General features: G+C 48.6%; 1 protein-coding gene and 1 non-coding gene across 11 annotated transcripts in view; both read right to left on the reverse strand.

Annotated features, from left to right (window-relative positions):
* The window catches only part of MCF2L (MCF.2 cell line derived transforming sequence like), a 198,872-nt gene that overhangs the window by 128,310 nt on the left and 50,447 nt on the right, over positions 1-20,115 (reverse strand). For 2 of the 10 annotated variants that reach the window (XM_066237346.1, XM_066237344.1), the window contains exon 1: positions 6,941-7,119. The exons of the other annotated variants lie outside the window; for them this stretch is intronic. In XM_066237346.1, the coding sequence (XP_066093443.1) occupies positions 6,941-7,019 (79 nt within the window). In that variant the 5' untranslated portion in view covers positions 7,020-7,119. Of the gene's footprint in view, positions 1-6,940; positions 7,120-20,115 lie in introns of those variants that run through there. 10 annotated transcript variants of the gene reach the window in all.
* TRNAS-GGA (transfer RNA serine (anticodon GGA)) lies at positions 11,045-11,120 on the reverse strand. Its single transcript has one exon. It is a non-coding gene; the product is annotated as a tRNA-Ser (tRNA).

Below are 20,115 nucleotides of genomic sequence, written 5' to 3' on the forward strand. Positions count from 1 at the left end.
TATGGTAAAATAGGTTTCATTTCTCTTAGTCACATAACCTATTGAAAACACCAAGAGAGAAGCCACTGTACTGTTAAGTATACACTGAGTCTTTTGAACACTCTTCAACTACCAAGACTCATTACTTCTACAAACAGCCGAGATTAATTTTTTGCAACCATGTCCATTGAATATGGAAATCTCAGGAACATTTAAAAATATTTTGAGCAGGACTAGCAATTTCAAAAGCCACTGAATCTAAGAGCTTCCAGGGCCACCACAGGTCCCCAGCTGTGCTCTCTCTGAGTCAAAGGGGCAGCGGTTACCACCTCTCCCTCAGCAACCTAGGAAAATGCTCACAAATGCACTCTATTTCTGGAGTCTTTTTTTTTTTTTTTACAGAGGCAGAGATAGATAGGGACAGACAGACAGGAATGGAGAGAGATAAGAAGCATCAATCATCAGTTTTTCTTAGTTGTTCATTGATTGCCCCCCCCCACACGTGCCCTGACCGCGGGCCTTCAGCAGACCGAGCAACCCCCCGCTGGAGCCAGCGACCTTGGGTCCAAGCTGGTGAGCTCTTTGCTCAAGCCAGATGAGCCCGCGCTCAAGCCGGCGACCTCGGGGTCTCGAACCTGGGTCCTTCCGCATCCCAGTCCGACGCTCCACCCACTGCGCCACCACCTGGCCAGGCTCTGGAGTCTTTTGAAAAAATATTTTCTTTAAGTCAAAATCTGCTTCCTGTAATTTCTACTCTTTGATTCGCTGCTTTAATCCTACTATTTGGAGGCCAGGAGAACACCCTCCCACTGGACCGTGTGGCATGCTGGACGGGACAGACGTGTTTCTGGCAGCTCTGCTTTCCAACAATAGTCAAAGAGAACATTTCAATATCTACATATTTTAAAAATGAGAAGACAATACAGTCACCCTGAGGACTTCCATTCTCCCATTGGATGGCTGGTTTGTTCAGTTCACTATTCAAATCGCATTATTTATATTAGTCAACGAGTGCCGGACTCATGCTGCATGATGAGCTGCCCCAGCTCAGAGCCATATAAATAAGCATTATACTCATGTTCACAACTCTGCATACATGGCTTTGGTTCACATGGCTCGTTTTGGACCTAGGCTGGAGGACCCATGGCTGCCTTGGGTAGGAGGGATCTCTGGGGAGTAGAAAGAGCCAGCCCACTGTGCAAGCATATGTGAGCCTCAGATCTGCCCAGGCCAGTCACTTGACCCAGTGCAAGTCAAAGGGGAACAATACATGCTCTGCCCACAGTGGAAGGGGAAAGTGAGTGCTTGCTAAAAAGAATCCAAATAAACTCAATATCTTATAATCACACTTTCTCCTCTGTTCATGGAAGACAACACAGGATATAAAGAGAGCTTTTCTCAAAATCCAGACACCAAAATATGAAGGTCCTTCGACTTTAACTCTCACACTCTCATAAAATGTTAGTTTATTAAAAATGTAGTATATCTTGTTGTTAGTTGGAGAGGATCACTTTCCTTCCTATGGACTCACAATTTTTTCAATCATTCATGGTCAAGATAATTAATCTGTAGTTTCTCAATAACACATTTTCTTCTTGAAAATCAGAGACATGGCCCTGGCCGGTTGGCTCAGCGGTAGAGCGTCGGCCTGGTGTGCGGGGGACCCGGGTTCAATTCCCGGCCAGGGCACATAGGAGAAGCGCCCATTTGCTTCTCCACCCCTCCCCTCTCCTTCCTCTCTGTCTCTCTCTTCTCCTCCCGCAGCCAAGGCTCCATTGGAGCAAAGATGGCCTGGGTGCTGGGGATGGCTCCTTGGCCTCTGCCCCAGGCGCTAGAGTGGCTCTGGTCGCGGCAGAGCGTCGCCCCTGGTGGGCGTGCCGGGTGGATCCCGGTCGGGCACATGCGGGAGTCTGTCTGACTGTCTCTCTCCGTTTCCAGCTTCAGGTAAAAAAAAAAAAAAAAAAAAAAAAAAAAGAAAATCAGAGACATATTCACATATACTCATCTGTAGGTGTTTCACCTACCTGCTATCATTTCTCAATTCATACCAACATATATTTTCTATACCTTGCTGGTTCAACATACATAGAGTATGTTTAAGAGCCAGGCCTGGGAGACGAGGCCAAATGGCATCGTCCAGACTCAGTGAACTGATGGATGTGGCAAAGGAGCCACCAAGCAGACCATACAGTGGGGACAGCATCGTACCCACGGGCATGGGTACAGGAGCACATGACAACATGGGCACATGTGGGCAACAGTAGAAGGCCTCACCGGGCGGCCTCTGGGCTGTTTCCTGAGGGAGAACCCAGGATTAGCCGAAGGGTAAGCAGGAGCTCCAGACAGGAGCCGCACAGGCATAAGCTGACCTCCCTGTGTCTCCTCTGATTCTGTCTGGGGTCCCCGGAAGGACCTGGGTTACCAGATTTCATCTTCCCACTGACCTGGGCCTTGGTACCCTGCCAAAACGGATGTGAGCCTCAAGCTTGGGGCACCAGACTCACCTGGCTGGGCCAGGCCTGAGAACCTGCGTATCTAACAAGCTTCCAGGTGATGCCTGGTCCAGGACCACACCCGGAGAGCCCTGTGTTAGAGAGGAAAGCAGTGACACCTCCAATGGACAATTCCAAAAAAGAATAAATCACTAATTTCACCCCACAGGCTTTTCTTTATGCTCAGTATCTCCAAAACTCACTCTTGAAACCCTGCTAGCAAGATCCATACAAAATTTCCTATGTAAGCTCTTTGTTTATTTTTAAAAACAGTTCCCATATTTCATAGTCACACCTATTTAACTAGAAATTTAAATTACACATTACAAAATATTTAACAATCCTCCATTCATGTCAATCTTACTCATCTGGGCGGTTTTCTTCCTAAAGGTCAGCCCCAGGGATGCCAAACGCAGGTTGTGGGCATCAGTTGGGGGTGGGGGGTGGGAGCAGGTGAGCATCATCAGGGACCCTGGGGGCAGATGAGTCACAACAAGGCCTATCAACGGAGAAGGGAAGGAAGCCAGACACCAGAGCCCTTGTAAGTATGAGGGAAGTTCTCTGACAGGAGCAGGACACATTCCACCATGACACTGGAGACAACAAGAGGGGAGAGCTCTTCATGGGTCAGAAATAGGGGGTGACACAGGCAGAGGTAACATATCCTCAGCTACAACCAGACTGTCTTGGGTGTGGGACCAAGGGACCCCAGGGGCAGAACCATGGGGTTCCATTAAGACAGTAATAATTAACAGCTGCAGAACTGAACAGTGTCTTTAGGAAAACCCAAAACACAGAAAGCTAATATCCTTTCAAAGGGAAGGCTTGTGCAGGGCACAGGCGCCACAAGTGAAAGACAAGAATGTGGCCTCATCATCTCCGTCACAGAGCATTTTCTACATATTTAGGCTTGTTGTTCTGTGTTCTTATCCTTTCTATCCAACGACATCGATTTATGCTCCAAAGAAACTTCACAGGTCAAGTTTGTCACAAAAACTACCTCCATTTTCCAACTTCCGAATTCTCTAGAGATCTCAGCAACAGAACTTGCTTTAAAGAGTCTCACTTCTCCTTGCAACTGAATTTGGAAATGGCACACAGAGAACACCACTGTGGGATGCTTGGGTTCTTTAAAAGGAACATGTCAGAAGGATGGACACTAGTTACTTGAATGCTGCTATAATGACAGCAATGGGACAACACCCTCATCCTCCCAAAGTGGCTGAGTTAGTAGCTGAGGTATCAGTTGAAATTTAGCTTCTTGGGTTGTGGTATGCTTGGTGGAGAGGATGAGAAGATGGGACAGATCAGGGGGGAAGGAAGATGTCTGGTCCAAAGAGTATGAGTGTCATGGCTGATTTCCAACCAGAGAAGTGAGGCAGACTTATCAGCACCCCTCTCACACCACCACTCGTGTCTTAATGCAAACCAAGGATTTGTTACTTTAATATGTAAAGAGCTAAAAGTTGTTAGTCCTCATGGAAGGAGGAAGCATTAAAAATTAAAAATATGATCTAGCTTCTATTTTTACCATCTTGTATGCAGCCTCATCCATTTATCCATTCATCCATCTATCCATCCATCCATCCACCTATCCATCCTCATCCATTTATCCATCCATCCATCCATCCATCCACCCATCCATCCTCATCCATTTATCCATCCATCCATCCATCCATCCACCCATCCATCCTCATCCATTCATCCATGACAAGAGTTAATATTTTGCTCAAGGTTAATTAATGGAGAAGGTGTCACTAGACTTAAAGACTTTTACTGCAGTGGTTCTCCAAGTTTTGTTCCTGGGTTAGCACCATCAGCCTCAACTGAGAATTTAAAAATGCAAATTCTCAGGCCCTGCCCCAGACTTCCTGAATCAGAAACTCTGGGAGTGGAACCCAGGAATCTGTGATGATTCTCTCCCGATGGTTCAGATGCTTTGGTTTGAGAACAACTTTTGCATTCAGAAAATGCTTAAATCAACTAGATCCATTAGCATTTCTCCCTCAAATCTCTATCATTTTTTCACCAATTATTGCAAATATAAAGAGAAAAACAAAATAATTCAAATGCTGGAAAAGGAGCCCTACCACATAGAAGGGGAGCTCTTGCCCCTGGAAAGTGCTCCTGGCCTTGTGGTTCAAGATTCAGGTTCAAGAGTATACACAACTGAAATTCTCAAGGTCAAGAGATAAGATTCACGGACCATATGGGCAGCGTGCTTTGACCTACTTTACATGCCGACTAACCTAGATAATGTCCTTGCTGAGTGGGAGCAATGTATAAATCTGAAGTTAAAAGAAGAAGCAGCATGTCCGAACCACTGACAAAGATAAATTAAATGCCTGTCGGTTTAGGGTAGAGTCATGGAGGGTCTGCCTCTGTGTAGATGAAATAGCCACAAAACTCTGTGCCAGGTCACTGAACCCAAGCCCTCAGCTCTGACCCTGTCCTAAGTGGGTCAGGGCCCCTGCCTTGAATCTCTGCACCAACCTGGCACCACTGCCCACACCTGCTTCTGATTTCAAATCACCCTGGAGGTGGAACAACCCTATGACCTTCAAGTAAAAACCATTCTACTACAGATGCGAGATTCTCCTGAGGAAGTGCTTGGGATTTAGACCCCAGTCAGTGAATAGGTTTACATCCACCTATAGCCCTGTGCCTATGCTCCGTGGACAGCACTGTGTCAATACAGCATGGGATACAGATCTACAACCCACACCATGTCTCGTCACCTCCATTCAGTAGTGCCCCACATGTAGAACGGGTGAAAAATGGATTTGTGCCAAAGGAAGAGGCGATGATAGTGGGAGGTAAGCAAGGGCACAACTGTAGGGTTCCCCCCCCCCAACAAAATGATATTGGATATTCATTAAGCTGGGTATCTGTTCACCTGGATCTTAAAGAGTCTTGGTGAAATCTGCAGTTGCTGGCAGCACAGATGTATCAAAGGGTGCACATGTGAAAGTATCTGCTTAGAGTGAGACCATGGTCAAGATAAGGACCTGGCTCACAGTACATATTCAGTGAATAGTCAATGCCATTTGTGCTCTGTGGAGATAGCGTTTTAACAATTCAAAATATACATGAGTTTTTCAGAGCTCAAGGAAAAAACCTCCATCCCGAAAACCTAGGGAATTACATCATTGTTGGAACAGTTCCCACTCTGTAATTCCGACTCCAGGTCCAATGCAGAGGGTGTGAAGAACTGTCCCTCCCCCCTCCAGGGCCACTGGGAGAACCCCCGTGAATCTGTGGTCCTCTGTGCCCTTCACTTCAGCCACACACCAAATCCTGCACCAAGCGAAACGCAACTCGTGTTTCAGAAAAAGGGAGTGCGCTACCTTTCTAAGAATAAGGGGACAGATGGCATAAAAATGGTTTTATTTTCTTTTGACCCATATACAATAAATCCAGTAGCTTTAATCACAAAAATCACCATTAAAAACCGAATGCCTCTACAAGTCTTGGTTAGACCATCACAAACATGATGCTTATGCTGATTTAATCATTCATTGTTTTGCTCTCAAAAGCCACTGGAGTCTGCCACTTATGGGAGGGGGGAGGGAGAGAAAGAGATAGAGGGCAAGAGAGAGGAAAGAAAGAGTACCACACCTAAAACATGTAACTGGCAAAATCTAATCCCTCAGGAAAGTATTATGTAGATAATGAGGCAATGGCATATAACATAACATATGACAATATCAGGCAAAAATTTGGCAACTTACTTTTAATGATACAGGATTATTTCCTCTTCGTTTCAAGGAAAACTAGTTAATGCAACTGTTTTCCTCCGGCACGTTGCAGCAGGAAAACTCAGATGTGACTGATTGAAAGCCAATAGCAAGACAGTCTTTTCTTAAATCTAAACAAATCCAGGTGAATTGCTCCTGGAGGTTTATTTTAAGTAATCTTTTAAATAATACAGAAAATGAACGTCCAATGATGCTATACTTCTACTCTTTACCCATACCACTTTCAAATACTGTTCTTAGGTGAAATTATATTTGGTGGTGAAAAGAGCCATCTGATTAATCTGGATTTTTCCTCCTCAAAATGAGCTGGTATCTCCCCCATCCCCACACCAGGTTCGACAAGCCCTTAGCTCAGATTATTTTCAATCCACAAACACTTATGCTTTCTCCATTGCTGTGGTTGCAAATGCAACTGAAAAGCAGGTTGAATGATCAGATTTCAGACAGCCACTCCACATACAAACCTGGGATCGCCTAGAAAGCTTGTGTCCCCAATCTGCAGTTATTTTAACTTAGGCAGAATAAAATCATGCTGACTGTCCATGGAAACCTGTCAGCTGCCGGGTAAATGCCCATCATATCTGCTCTTTCTTATTATTACTACTAGGGGGGGAAAATGAAGGCTGTAACACAAAAATTAGACGCATCTACGATTTAACACATGATGCCAAGCTTAAGAACATAGAATTCAAGGCCAGCAGCTCCTCCTACCAGTGTGCTTGGAAACCGCATTTAATCTCTGCACCATTTCTTCCAAAGCCATCTCTTCACTTCTCAGCCAAAACCTCATCCTCCGGCAGAACAAAACGATCCTCTGCAGCTGCTTTCCTCTGCACCAGAAGGTGCTTCATGGGTGGGGTAGCACAAGTGGGGAGGGGGCGCGGCTGCAAGGCTGGGGGGGGGGACACGGCAGCGCCTCCCTTTTCTGGATTGGTCCCCAGCCCCGCCAAGGGGCGCGCCCTGCGCCAGGGTGGGGGCTGCTCGGCGGAAGCGGAAGCGCGCCCGCCCCGCTTGTCCCCACGGCCACCAAGGAGCTCCGCGTGCACCCCTGCGGTCACCTGAAAGCCTGTGTGTGCACTCCTGAGGTCGCCTGGAAGCCGCGCGTGTGCACCCCGACGGTCACCTGGGAGCCCCACATGTGCATCTCCAAGGTCACCTGGGAGCCCTGTGTGTGCACCCACCCCAGTAACGTGGAACTCAAGGGTTTGCACCCACAGATCGCCCTACAGTCCCGCGTGTGCACTCTGCGGGGATCTCAGCCCGCAGCCCTCCCCCACGCGGAGGCACAGCCCGGCCCCCCCTTCTCAGGCCCGGTTCTCTGCGCCCCCCTCCCCGCAGAGAGGAAGGAGGGACTGCGGGAGCAGCCACCGTCAAGGCAGACCCAGAACCTGCCCGCCGCCCTGCCGCCCTTTACCTCCAGCATTCCCTGGGCAGGTGCAGAGACCGCAGCAGCCGAGCGCACCCTGCCCATGCCGCCGCATGTCGCCGGGGCAGCCCCACGTCAGTGGGTCCTTGGGTCCTTGGGGGGTCCTCGGGTGGCGGAGTGGACCGGCTGCGCTCGCAGCGGCGCTGCCTGCCCAAGGACGCAGGCGGGGAGGGAAGCGCGCTGCAGGCCCTCCGACCTCACTATGGTTGGCACGAAGCCACTGTGTGCATTCTACACCTCAGTGCCCTGCAGATGCGAGTCATGCATGTGCACAGCTAGAGCTGCTACGTTCCAAGGACGTGCTAAAACACGGGTATGCACACTAGGCCCTGGATAGGGCCTCTCCTAACCGGGGGGCTTGTCATCCTTCTGTGGTTGGCATTATAGGTAGTGTGCCCTTCCTTACAGGAGTATTTCAGGAAAAAGTTCCTATTTCCAGGAATAGTTTGGGAATGAGTGGCAGAGATTCAAACCGCCCCTCATGTCAATACAGTGTGTGTGCCAACATCTCCGTGTGGTGACTGTCAGACACCAAGAGGTGGGCCCGAGGGATGAATAGAAGGTGACACAACACTGGCCCTCAGAGAGCTCATGAGTGGGGGGGGGGGGCAAGGAAGATCTGCAAACAAATCGTTGCAACTTGATGGTGGAATAACCCACACAGGGAGGGTGTGGCGTAGAACTAAAAAATTGCTGGGTTTTTTGTTTTTGTTTTTGTTGGTTTTTTTTTTTTTTTTACATCAAAACCCATTGAATATAAGCAGCTTTTATGGTTCAAAGCAGAGCCCAGTGAAGGGAGGAATCTGGCAAGGCATCACCACAAGGCAGTGAGCCTTTTCCTGTGGATGAATGTCCTGGTCTGACCATCATTGACCCAAAACCCAGCTTTGCTACAGCCACATGAGCCCGACACAATCATTCAGCCCCCTCCCCATTAAACCATCTGCCTCTGTCTTCAGGAAGGCTAGTCAACTGGCAATGTCTTAAAACACATCCCCTTTCCTCCCCAGATGGCCTCCACATTCCCACCACTCCAGAAGCAATGACACCCACACTTGTTCTTGACACACACACTTGTCATTGGGCAAAACTGGCCCCCAGGCCATATTCCCTCAGGCCTCCCCAAACACACCTGGCCAGGACATCCCCTCTCCCAGGCATCTCTACCTCCTCCCTTTGTCTGGTCCCCACCTCTTCCAGCACAAAAGTGTACTCAAGTGGTGCTCAAACTTGAGGCTCATTGGAATTGCCCCCAAAGGCTTGTTAACTCAGATGACCAGTTTGTGAACTGGTGGTGGGTGGAGTGCAGGAATGTGCATTTCTTTTTTTCTTTCTTTTTTCTTTTTTAAGTGAGAGGAAAGGAGACAGAAAGACAGACTCCTGCATGTTCCTTGGTCGGGATCCACCTGGCAAGCCCCCTCCAACTGATGCTCTGCCTATCTGGGGCCATTGCTTGGCAACCAAGCTATTTTTAGTGCCTGAGGCCAGAGGCTTGAGAGAGCCATCCTCAGCACTTGGGGCCACTTTGCTCAAACCATTTGAGCCATGGCTGCAGGAGGAAAAGGGGGAGAGGGAGAAGGGGAGGAGTGAAGAAGCAGATGATTGCTTCTGTGTGCCTTGACTGGGAATCAAACCTAAGACATCCACACGCAGGGCCAATGCTCTACCACTGAGATAACTGGCCAGGGCCGAAATGTACATTTCTAATAGGATCTTGGGTGATGGGGATGCTGCTGGTCCACACTTTGAGAACCATTCATTGTGAGAGTCTAACCCATCTTTAAACAAAGGAAGAAGCAAAGCTTTCTATCCACTCTGCTCTCACTGACTCTCATTGTCCAGTCACACTCTCAACTTCTTTTCTGGCCCCAGGAAACACCTCTGGCTGATGCCATTTCTGGGCTGAAGCTGCTAACTCCAGAGCTGCTTCAGTGTTGAGTCTGTTGGCACCTGTGATGGTTGCTCTTATGTGTCAACTTGGCCAGGCCTCAGTGCCCAGATGTCTGACCAAACATTACTCTGGTTGTTACTTTGAAGATATTTTGTATATCTGATTAACATTTAAATCAGTAGACTATAGCCTTAGCCAGGTGGGTCAGTGGATAAAGCATTGACACAGTGCACCAGAGGTTATATATGTGCCCCATCAGGGCAGGTAAAAGAAGCAACCAATGAGTACACAATTAAATGGAACCACTAAGTGAAACATGAGTTGATGCTTCTCTCTCTCTCTCCCCTCCCCCTCCAAATCAATGGAAACAATCTTTTTAAAAATTAAAAAAAAATCAATAGACTATGAGTAAATTAAATTATTCTTCCTAATGTGGGTAGGCCTCATCTAATCAGTTGAAGGCTTTAGGAGAAAAAGGCAGACCTCCCAGAGGAAAAGGGCATTCTGCTTCTAGATTGGTTTCAGACCTGAGCTTCACAGGGCTCTTCCCTGGGTCTCCAGCATGCAGCCTGCCCTGTAGATTTTAGACTTATCAGCCCCTACAAGTATGTGAGCCAGTAACTAAAAATAAATCTCCCGCCTGACTGGGCGGTGGCGCAGTGGATAGAGCATCGGACTGGGATGCCGAGGACCCCAAGGTCGCCAGCTTGAGTGCGGGCTCATCTGGTTTGAACAAAGCTCACCAGCTTGGACCCAAGGTCACTGGCTCGAGCAAGGGGTTACTCAGTCTGCTGAAGGCCCACAGTCAAGGTACATATGAGAAAGCAATCAATGAACAACTAAGGTGTCGCAATAAAAAACTGATGATTGATGCTTCTCATCTCTCTCCGTTCTTGTCTGTCTGTTCCTATCTATCCCTCTCTCTGACTCTCTCTCTGTCTCTGAAAAGAAAAAAAAAAGAGAGAGAAAGAGACAAGGAAAACAAAAAATAAAAATAAATAAATAAAAATAAATCTCCCTCCCTCCCTTCTTCTCTCTCTCTCCCAATCTCTATCAAACTTTTACTCTCTCCTTAAAGTATAGCACAAATGGTGCTTTCTATAAATATGACTTACTATTATTACTATACTTGCCTAAAGTATAACAATCATAAAATACCACTCAATGTTTTTTTTGTTTGGTTTTTTTTCTGTATTTTTCTGAAGTCGGAAACGGGGAGAGACAGTCAGACAGACTCCCGCATGCGCCCAACCAGGATCCACCCGGCACGCCCATCAGGGGGCGATGCTCTGCCCACCAGGGGGCGATGCTCTGCCCCTCCAGGCTTCGCTCTGTTGCGACCAAAGCCACTCCAGTGCCTGGGGCAGAGGCCAAGGAGCCATCCCCAGCGTCCAGGCCATCTTTGCTCCAGTGGAGCCTCGGCTGCAGGAGGGGAAGAGAGAGACAGAGAGGAAGGAGAGGGGGAGGGGTGGAGAAGCAGATGGGTGCTCCTCTTGTGTGCCCTGGCCGGGAATCGAACCCGGGACTTCTGCACTCCAGGCCGACGCTCTACCACTGAGCCAACCGGCCAGGGCCGCTCAATGTTTATGGAATACTTAATAAGTTTCAGGGACCCTCCTAAACTCACATGGTGTGAACTGATTTAATCTTCACAAGGATCTAGCAGATGGGCACCATTTTTACCCTGCTTTACAGAATAAGGCACAGAGAGAAGTTTAGTAGGTTTCTCAAGGTCACACAGCTGATAAATGGCAGAAGCAGGATTCAAACTCAGATCTGTATAAACACAGATCTAGAAAACAAGTGTTTGTTTCAGAGAAATGTCAATTGGAATGTTCTCCCCAAGGTTCCTTACAGTTAGATAGGGACAAGTAGGTAAGGTCCCAAATTCAACACAAAATGAAGAATTTTAGCCTGAGTGTCCCAGGAGCATAGGCCTGCTTTTCATACTGCTTCACCCCCTCCCAGATAGGGGAAGCAGGACATGACTGTTCATCCCTCTGCAGGAGGCCAGACGGAGCCCAGGTGGGAAGGTGGAACGTAATGTTATACCTGGATACTGAGCACATCCTCTTAGCAACTGTTCCGGAAAGCTAGCCATGAAAGGGAGGTGAGAAACAGGAGAGCTGGAGGGGTGTGCAGGTTGGGTTCTAACAAACCAGGAGCCCCGAGGAGCCCGCCCTCGGGAGACAGGTGGAGGATCTCCAGATGGGGGTGGGGCAGAGACGGGCTGTTGTGAGAGGTAACAGGAGACGGGAGCAGCCAGGCCTAGGTGCAGCTGGATGCCGGCCATGGAAAGTGAGGACGCACGCATTTCCTGCACTGCCGTGTCCCACGTCGAGGGCGCGGGCGTGGACAGCAAGGTAAAGGGGGAGACTTGGAAATGGCTCTCTAAAGAAATTTGCAACCATTAACAGCACAACCCCACTCTTGAGCTGGGGTGTGGAGCAGGTATAACCAGAGGCGGGTTAAGGTCGGTTGAGGCCCCGGGCGCAGAAGAAAATATTGGACCCCTTACATTAGCAAAAAGTGTGAAGTTGGGGTTTTGCAGGGCCCTTCAGAAGTCGGGGTCCAGGGCACGTGCCCGGTGCGCCCACCGTTATATTCGCCTCTGGATGTAAGCTCTGACAAGACCCATACCGGAGCATTAGGAACTTCGGACCACACCAGCTGAACAGCTCCCTGGGAGCTGGAAGCCCGGAGTCGGCCCCATGCTGGTTCCAGGGTGCAGGGCTGAGCAAGGCAGGCAGGCTTCCTGCCCTCGTGGGCTTCCACTGCAAACAGGGGCCAGTCACTCGTGGCAGATGGTGAAAAAGCTGGTGGACAAGGTATGTCAATTGGCACAATTCCTTTGGGAACTGATGTGACGCTGTGTGACCAAGTAAGAGAGATGCAGCCCTGTTCCAGCCACGTGCTCTGGTGTTGGCAGCAGTGCCGCCTGTGACTGGAAGGAGGGTTAGGGGCAGGGGAAGGGAAAGGAAGGGGAGGGGGAGGGGGGAAGCAAAGAAGGAGGGAGAAGAGTAAGGCTGGAAGGGATAGGGGAGAAAGGGGAGTAAGATGGGAAGGATGGGAGGAGGGGAGAGGAGGGCTGCCGAAAGCAAGCCCGGCAATAGTGGACTTAATAAATAAGAGGAGCTGAGGTCGTACAATGATGGGGAGCCACGCAGCAGTGGAAACAAGTGGTTTACAGCAGTTGAGCTACAACAGCGAGTTGCAAAGAATACATGAAGCATGACTCCATTTATACCTAACTCAGAAACAGGCCAAACTAAGCTATGCGGTATCAGGGACACATGGCGTTGGTCTCCCAAGTCCTCAGGCAGGAGGTGGGATGTTCTGAGAGGCGGGGCTTGGAAAGCTGCAGAGACTCCGTGACCTTCTTTGAACAGCTGTGGGGTCCAGGGAAACCAACCATGTCACAGCACATTTTTATGTGGTGAAGAGGGAGCTGCAGGGCTCCTCCTGAAACGGAGCAGGCTGCTGGGCCAGGGGGTCTCTGTCCCTTCATCCCTTAGTCGCTGAAGATGGGACTTCAGAGATGGGCGGGGTCTGGAGAGAGGTGAGGGGCTAGGAAATGGGGAGGAAAATGGACCAGGGACTTAAGTCCTCCCGGTGTAGGGTTAAAGGGGAGGTGGACAGCCCATGAAGAAATAAATACACTGGAGATGCCACTGTCCTGTCACTTAGAGCACTGTTCTCAGGCACCTCACCTGGCGGACAGCCTTGTTCTCCCGACCCTCCAATTCTCCGGACCCAGCAGCATCCCTATCCAGTAGCCGAGATGACCCGCCCCACCTGCCTGAGGTCCCCACCAGCTAGCTACCTTTCCTCTAACCCAGGGCCAAAGATGCGACAAAACCAAAGGCACGATTCACCCAGGACACTGTGAGAGGGACTGACTATGAGTCATCCACTGCATGATGTTAGAAGGGCTCAACACCATGAATAAGCAGGGAAATGCAAATCAAAATCACCAGGAGTCACCTCACACCTGTGAGAAAAGACAAGAGAAGACAAGTGTCGGTGAGGGCATGGAGAAACTGGAATCCTTATGCACTGCCGGTGGGATTGGAAACTAGTGCAGCCATTGTAGAAAACTATATGGAGGCTCCTCGAAAAATTACAAATAGGACTATAATGTGTAGCATTTCTACTTCTAGGTATGTATCCAAAGGGAACAAAATCAGTATCTTTTTTATTACTTTTAACGCCCATGACAAATTTATTGAAAAAATGTATTATCGAGCCATAAGCTAAAGCTTATTAAATTCTTTCTTTCTCTTTCTTTCTTTCTTTCTTTCTTTCTTTCTTTCTTTCTTTCTTTCTTTCTTTCTTTCTTTCTTTCTCTTTCTCTCTCTCTCTCTCTCTCTCTTTTTCTTTCTTCCTTCCTTTCTATTAATTTTATTGGGGTAATATTAATTAATGAAATTATATAGGTTTCAGGGATATAATTCTATAACACATCATCTGTATGTTGTATGGTGTGTCCACCACCCCTCTTCAGGTCTCCTTCCATCACCATTTATCCCACCTTTACTCTCCTCTACCTGCCCCCACCAGGAACAAAATTAGTATCTTGAAGAGATATGTGCACCCCCATGTTTACAGCAGCATCATTTATGATAGCCAAGATATGGAAACAATCTAAACGTCTTTCAGGGGATGAATGAATAAAGACGATATGGCATACACATACAATGGATACTTATTCAGCCATAAGAAAGAAGGAAATCCTGCCATTTGTGCCGACATGGATGAGCCTGGGGCATGATGTTAAAAAAGCCAGACAGGGGGGAAAAGCAAATTTCATAGAAACAGAGGAGAATAGAGGAGAGGGAAATGGGGAGGTGTAGGTCAAAGGGTACAGACTTCCAGTTATAAAATGAATAAGATCTAAGGACTTAATGTACAACATGGTGACTATAGTTAATAATATGGTATTGTATACTCCAAGGTCACTGAGAGCAGATCTTAAACATTTTCTCTGAACACACACAACAAATGAGTTGTGTGAAGTGCTGGATGCATTAATCATCTTGATCTTGGTAACCATTTCATAATGTATGTCAAATCATCATATTGTCAATTATTCCCTCAATAACACTTTTTAAAAACATGAGTGAGATTGTATGAAGATGAAAATTCTCCTCGATTCAGCATTTTGACCAGGCACTTCCTCTCTGCTTGGACATTATACAAGCCCAAGTTTTGATCAACAGCCCCCCCCCCACACACACACACACACAAGAGGCAGTCACAGTATGGGTCTGCAGGGTACAGTGTCATGCTGTTTGAACTTGTTCCACAATGGACACAGAACTGAAGCAAAGGTCGAGATGAAAGACCAGCATGCACCACTCAGACGCTGTCCTCGGAGTGTGCCCTGCAGACAAAGCCAGGCAAGGGCATTCTGAGTCCCTTCCTGCAGTGCGTACTCCTGGGGAGACTAGAGACGGGTCTCTTGGATTTCTTTTTCATGGCTTTTCCGGTAAGGATGTCCGGAATCTACATTAACACAAACTATAAACAAACAATCCATAGATAAAGTGAGTTAGTTGGAAGATGTCCTTTAGGTGAGAAAAATCTGATAGGGTGGCTGATTTGGACTCAAGTTCTCACAACAAATGATCATTACATTTTGATGGCTAAAATGAGTAACTTAAGATAACATATTTTTGTGTGAGTACAAAAATCATCGTGTTCATGTTAGGAAATATGGAAAATAAATTCTAAGGTCATGTAGACATCATCTTTTTTTTCTTCTTCTTTTCCAAGTGAGAGGAGGGGAGAAGAGACACAGAGCCCCGCGTGCACCAGGATCAACCCAGTAATCTCTATCTGGGGCCAATCTTCTGCCCATCTGGGGCCATGCTTGCAACCAAGTTATTCTTGGCACCTGAAAGGAGGCTCCAAGGAGCCTGGGGCCGATATGCTCAAACTAATTGAGCCGTGGCTGTGGGAGGAGAAAAGAGAGTAAAAGAAGGGATAGGGATAGAGAAGCAGATGGTCACTTCTCTTGCATGCCCTGACTGGGAATCAAACCTGGGACATCCACACACAGGGCTGATGGTACCATTGAGCCAACTGGCCAGGGCCAAGGTAATCTTTTGTTTATTCTCCTGATGTAGTTGTATACAGATTGTAACAATATATATTGTTTGTAACAAATTTTTAAACTTCTTTTAAGCTACTACTCTTCTACATGATTTTAATAGCTGTGTAAATGTTCCCTTGTGTGTGTTTTAAATTTTAATCAGATTTTTAAAAGCAGTTCTTGATTATCATAATGATAAAAAAATTCCCACAGACATAAAGATTTTTCTCATGTTTGATTGTTTCTCTGTTAAATTCCTAGAAATAAAATTACAAAGCAAAGGGCATAACCCTTGTTTCTAAAGCTTCTGAAATTTGTACCTAATGTTTACATATGCAGATATGTGTCTAACATGCATCTTCACCAGGCAAATACACAAAGGAGTGGGTTCAGCGGCACTCTTTGGAGGGAGGGGCCCTGCCACAGGTAGCATCCTGGTGTGCTCAGCTGGTGCTCAAGGGCCAGCACAGTGCTGCCAAGAGCTTGCATGGTAAAGAGTCTTTTTTCCTAAAATTAAATATAAAATTAGAAACTTACCAAAAAAGTCCTCAAATTAGAAACTTACCAGCTAAAGACCACTGCCTAGAGTGAGGCACAAGCTTCTCAGACCAGCTCCAAGGTGGCACAAACCACATCTCAAAGCCCCATACAAACTGGGTAAGAGAAACATCTGTGGTCCCAAGGCTACCGCCCCAGAGTCTTAGCAGAAGGAGGGGAGCGGGCGCAGGCTGGGCAGGCCGTGCCTGAGAGCTGCCTGCCTGGGCCCACTTGCCCCCGGCGGGACCTCGGCCACACTGAGGTCACACCTGTCTAGCCACACGCCACGTCCTCGAAAGGCACACTTGTCCAGGGCCAGTTCTCAGCTCTGCTTGCGGAAGCCAGAGTAATCTAAATGCCAGGCACGAAGTCTCCAGCCCAGGCAACAGGCCAAGTCTCCTGGTGCCCACAGTGTCCTCAGGGAAAGAGGGGACAGCCGTGGAAGTCTGGGGATTGAAGAGAGAAGCTGTCCTCTCACTGTTTTGGAGGCTAGAAGTCCAAAATCAAGGGGTCAACAAAACATACTCCCTCTGAACCCTGTACAGGAAGGTCCTTCTGGGCCTGTCCCCGCTTCTGGTGGTGACAGGCGGTCCTCTGCTGGTGGCTGTGTCGCCCAGTCACGTGGCCCTCTTCTCCCTGTGTGTCTGTCTGTCCTCTCCTTATGAAAACACTAGACACTGGCTCAGGGCCCACCCTACTTCACAGTGGCCTCAACATAACTAACTGCATCTCAGAGACTGTATTTCCTATAAGGCTGCATTCGGAAGTACGGGGGTAGGGCTTCAACATATCATTTTAGGAGACACAATTCAACCCATAACAGTGGGTAAAAAGCTAAGAAAGGTTATCTGAAAGACGAACACAGAGAGATGGGGACAATTCACACGGGACGGGAGCCTGGCAGGGGTGCATCAGCGGTGACTGTTTCCCTCACCAACCACCCTCGTGGCCCGTCCTCCCATTCTGCTGGGCAGGTGTTGTAGTCTCCACGCAACTGGCCATTTCTTCCTGTCCCCTCTAGTCGAAGAGTTGAGTGAATATAAAATTCTGAGATGGTTGATAGGTTTTAAAAATAATCAACCCTCACCTCCAGCTCCCCTGTGTGTATGACACTCTCCCAGACGTCAAACCCCTGGCCCAGAAGGAAAGATGAGACAGGAAGATAAGGCCTCCACCCCAGAAGTTCACATCCCCCGAGGCATGCCCTGGATGACAGAACTGCACGTGGACACATGAAAACCCACAGGGCGCTCTGCTGCTGAGAGCTACTAGGAGGTGAAGAGCAGTTTCAAAGCTGATGCCTGAGACCCAGACACAAGCTTGTGCTAAATGCTCAAGAGGGTGCCGTGAGCGGTCGGCACCTGGCTGGGATGTTCCAGAAGTCCTGGGCCCCCGGGATTCGGGGAGATGAATTCTTATGTACCTTTGGGATGAAATGGGTCAGTGGATGTGTAGGATAAACTGAATCTTAGATCCAATGTGCTTGTTCTGTGTAAAACGACACATTCCCTCCCTGCAGAAGGGAAAATTAATGTCCTTGGAGCTAAATAACCGTAGGGAAACTTCCAGCCCACCCAGCTAATTGAATTGGTCATTCATTCGCAGGCCTCTTCTCTCCAGGCGTATTTTGACACCTTCCCCTAGTCCATGCCCCATGGGATGGTGGCAGGGAAAGTAAGCTGGGCTTGAGACATCTGTCCAGTGGTGTCACCTTCTCTGCTGTCCTCCAGAGCTAGTGGGAAGAAGCGACTTCAGATGCCCAGCAAGGGGGACACCGCAGGGCTGTCCCTGCACTCTGCCACGCCCTGCCCCAATCTGTTCCACGTCAGTCTATGATTGTGCCAGCTGCTGAAGACACTAATGACCCCCAAATGAGTCCCCCTGCTGATTTCCTACCAACACCTCCTCTCACAGTGGCCATGCAACCCGTCCGCACACATCCCAGAATCCCTAGCCCCAGGCCAGGCCTTCAGCAGTGAGTTCCCTCCCTCTCCTCCCCTGCCCAGCCGCTGGCAGCACTCAGAGTAGGGGAAGCACATGCCCGCAGGTGGGAAGGAAAGGAGCCCAGGCCCAGGAGAGGCCAGGCACAAAAGTAAGTAATGGGACGGCAGGCCGGATTCTTCCTGTTGTCCCAGAATTTCAGGTAAGAGCCAAAGATGAAGACAAAGATGCCCGAGTTCTGAATTCAGAAAACTGAGGTGTGCTGGGAGCAGGTGCCTGCGGTGGGACTGCCTGGGAGATCTGGGTCCAGAGACGAGCTCCCCTCCCTTCCCCTCCCCTCCCCCCACCAGCCCTGGAGAGAGGAGGCAGTGCCGGCAGAGAAAAATGGTTCTTTTCTGGGGACAGAGGCTGTCCTCCCCAGAGCCTGGGTAAGGAGGCCTAAAGTTCCGCACGAGGACTATGGCTAACAATATTGCATACTTACTTAGAAGCTGCTAATAGAGAGGATCTTAAATGTTCTCACCACAAAAAAAATGAAATGATAATTATATACTATGATAAAGACGGTCACTAACCTTATTGAGGTAATCATTTCTTACTATATACCTAAATCAAGTCAGCATGCTGTACACTTTAAACTCACACAATGCATATATCAATTATATCTCATACAGCGGGGTGGGGGGCACAGAGAAGAGCAGAGCACTCCTCAGAGATGGCAAAGGAGGGACAGCCGCCCCAACAGGGTGAGGAGTGTCTCACTGCTGAGGTTCAGGGGGAGATGAGTCTGTACTCATCCAGGGGAGGGCAGCCACCATGGGCACCAGCCAGAAGTGGGGCCACCAGGGGTGGGCCTGGCCCACTACCACACATGGCTCCCACCCAGGGCGGCGAAGACCGGACCCGGGAGATAGCTAGGTGACTCAGTCACACATGTGTACACATCTTCTTGTCCCTGCCCCGACATAGAGGCCGCTGGAGGGAGGACAGTGAGTGAGAACAGTGCCCGCCCCTCCTCCCAAGCCTCTGGTGCTCCTTTGGGGGCAGGAGTGGGTAGAGGAGAAAGAAATCCAGGTTGAAGTTTTAATTTTTAAAAATATTTTATTTTTATTATTATTTTTTATTTTATTTTATTTTTTAGAGAGAGAGAAGGTGGGGGACGGTACAGACAGACAGGAAGGGAGTAAGATGAGAAACATCGACTCATAGTGGCGGCACTTTAGTTGTTCATTGATTGCTTTCTTATACGTGCCTTGACCGGGAGGCTACAGCCATGCCAGTGACTCCTTGCTCAAAGCAGTGACCTTGGGCTTCAAGCCAGCAACCACGGGGTCGTGTCTATGATCCCACGCTCAAGCCGGTTACCTCAGGGTTTTGAACCTGGGTTCTCAGCATCCCAGGTTGACACCCTAGCCACTGCGCCACAGCCTGGTTGAAGTTTTTAAATAAACAGGACTGAGTCTTAGAAGCTAAACTAGACTTTAATGACCAAAAATAATAGATAAATGATGGAATCAAAATAACGTATCACTAAGACCCTCGCTGTTAGGGTAACAAAAGGGGCTAATCTGGGCATGGCCACATCCGCTGGACCCGGGCGGGAGCTCAGGAAACTGAAACAGACAGTGTCCTAATCTCACAGTGGCATTTCACAGTGGCATTTCTCAGTGGCGGGGTTGGCGGCTCGTGTTCATCAGATAACCATGGACAAAGGCCCCTCCCCGCCAGGGGCCCTGTTTCCCCCAGCTTCGCTCTTTTAGGAGCCCTGTGACAGGCTCTGACGTGCCATTCCTGAGTTCAGCAAAGAGGCCAGTCCCCTAGAGATGAGGAGTAGACATGCCAATGGTGTCATCTTGTAAAAATCCATCGTGAATTCTAAGAGGAAATGCAAAATCAGTGTGTTTCCCCGTTAATCACAGCACCAGTCACACAGGAGCAAGTCAGGGACACAGCTTCTGGCATTTACTAGGGATTGTTTACGGAAATTTCACAAAGGT

This window comes from Saccopteryx bilineata, chromosome 6 (assembly GCF_036850765.1).
Source record: "Saccopteryx bilineata isolate mSacBil1 chromosome 6, mSacBil1_pri_phased_curated, whole genome shotgun sequence".
NCBI lineage: Eukaryota > Metazoa > Chordata > Mammalia > Chiroptera > Emballonuridae > Saccopteryx > Saccopteryx bilineata.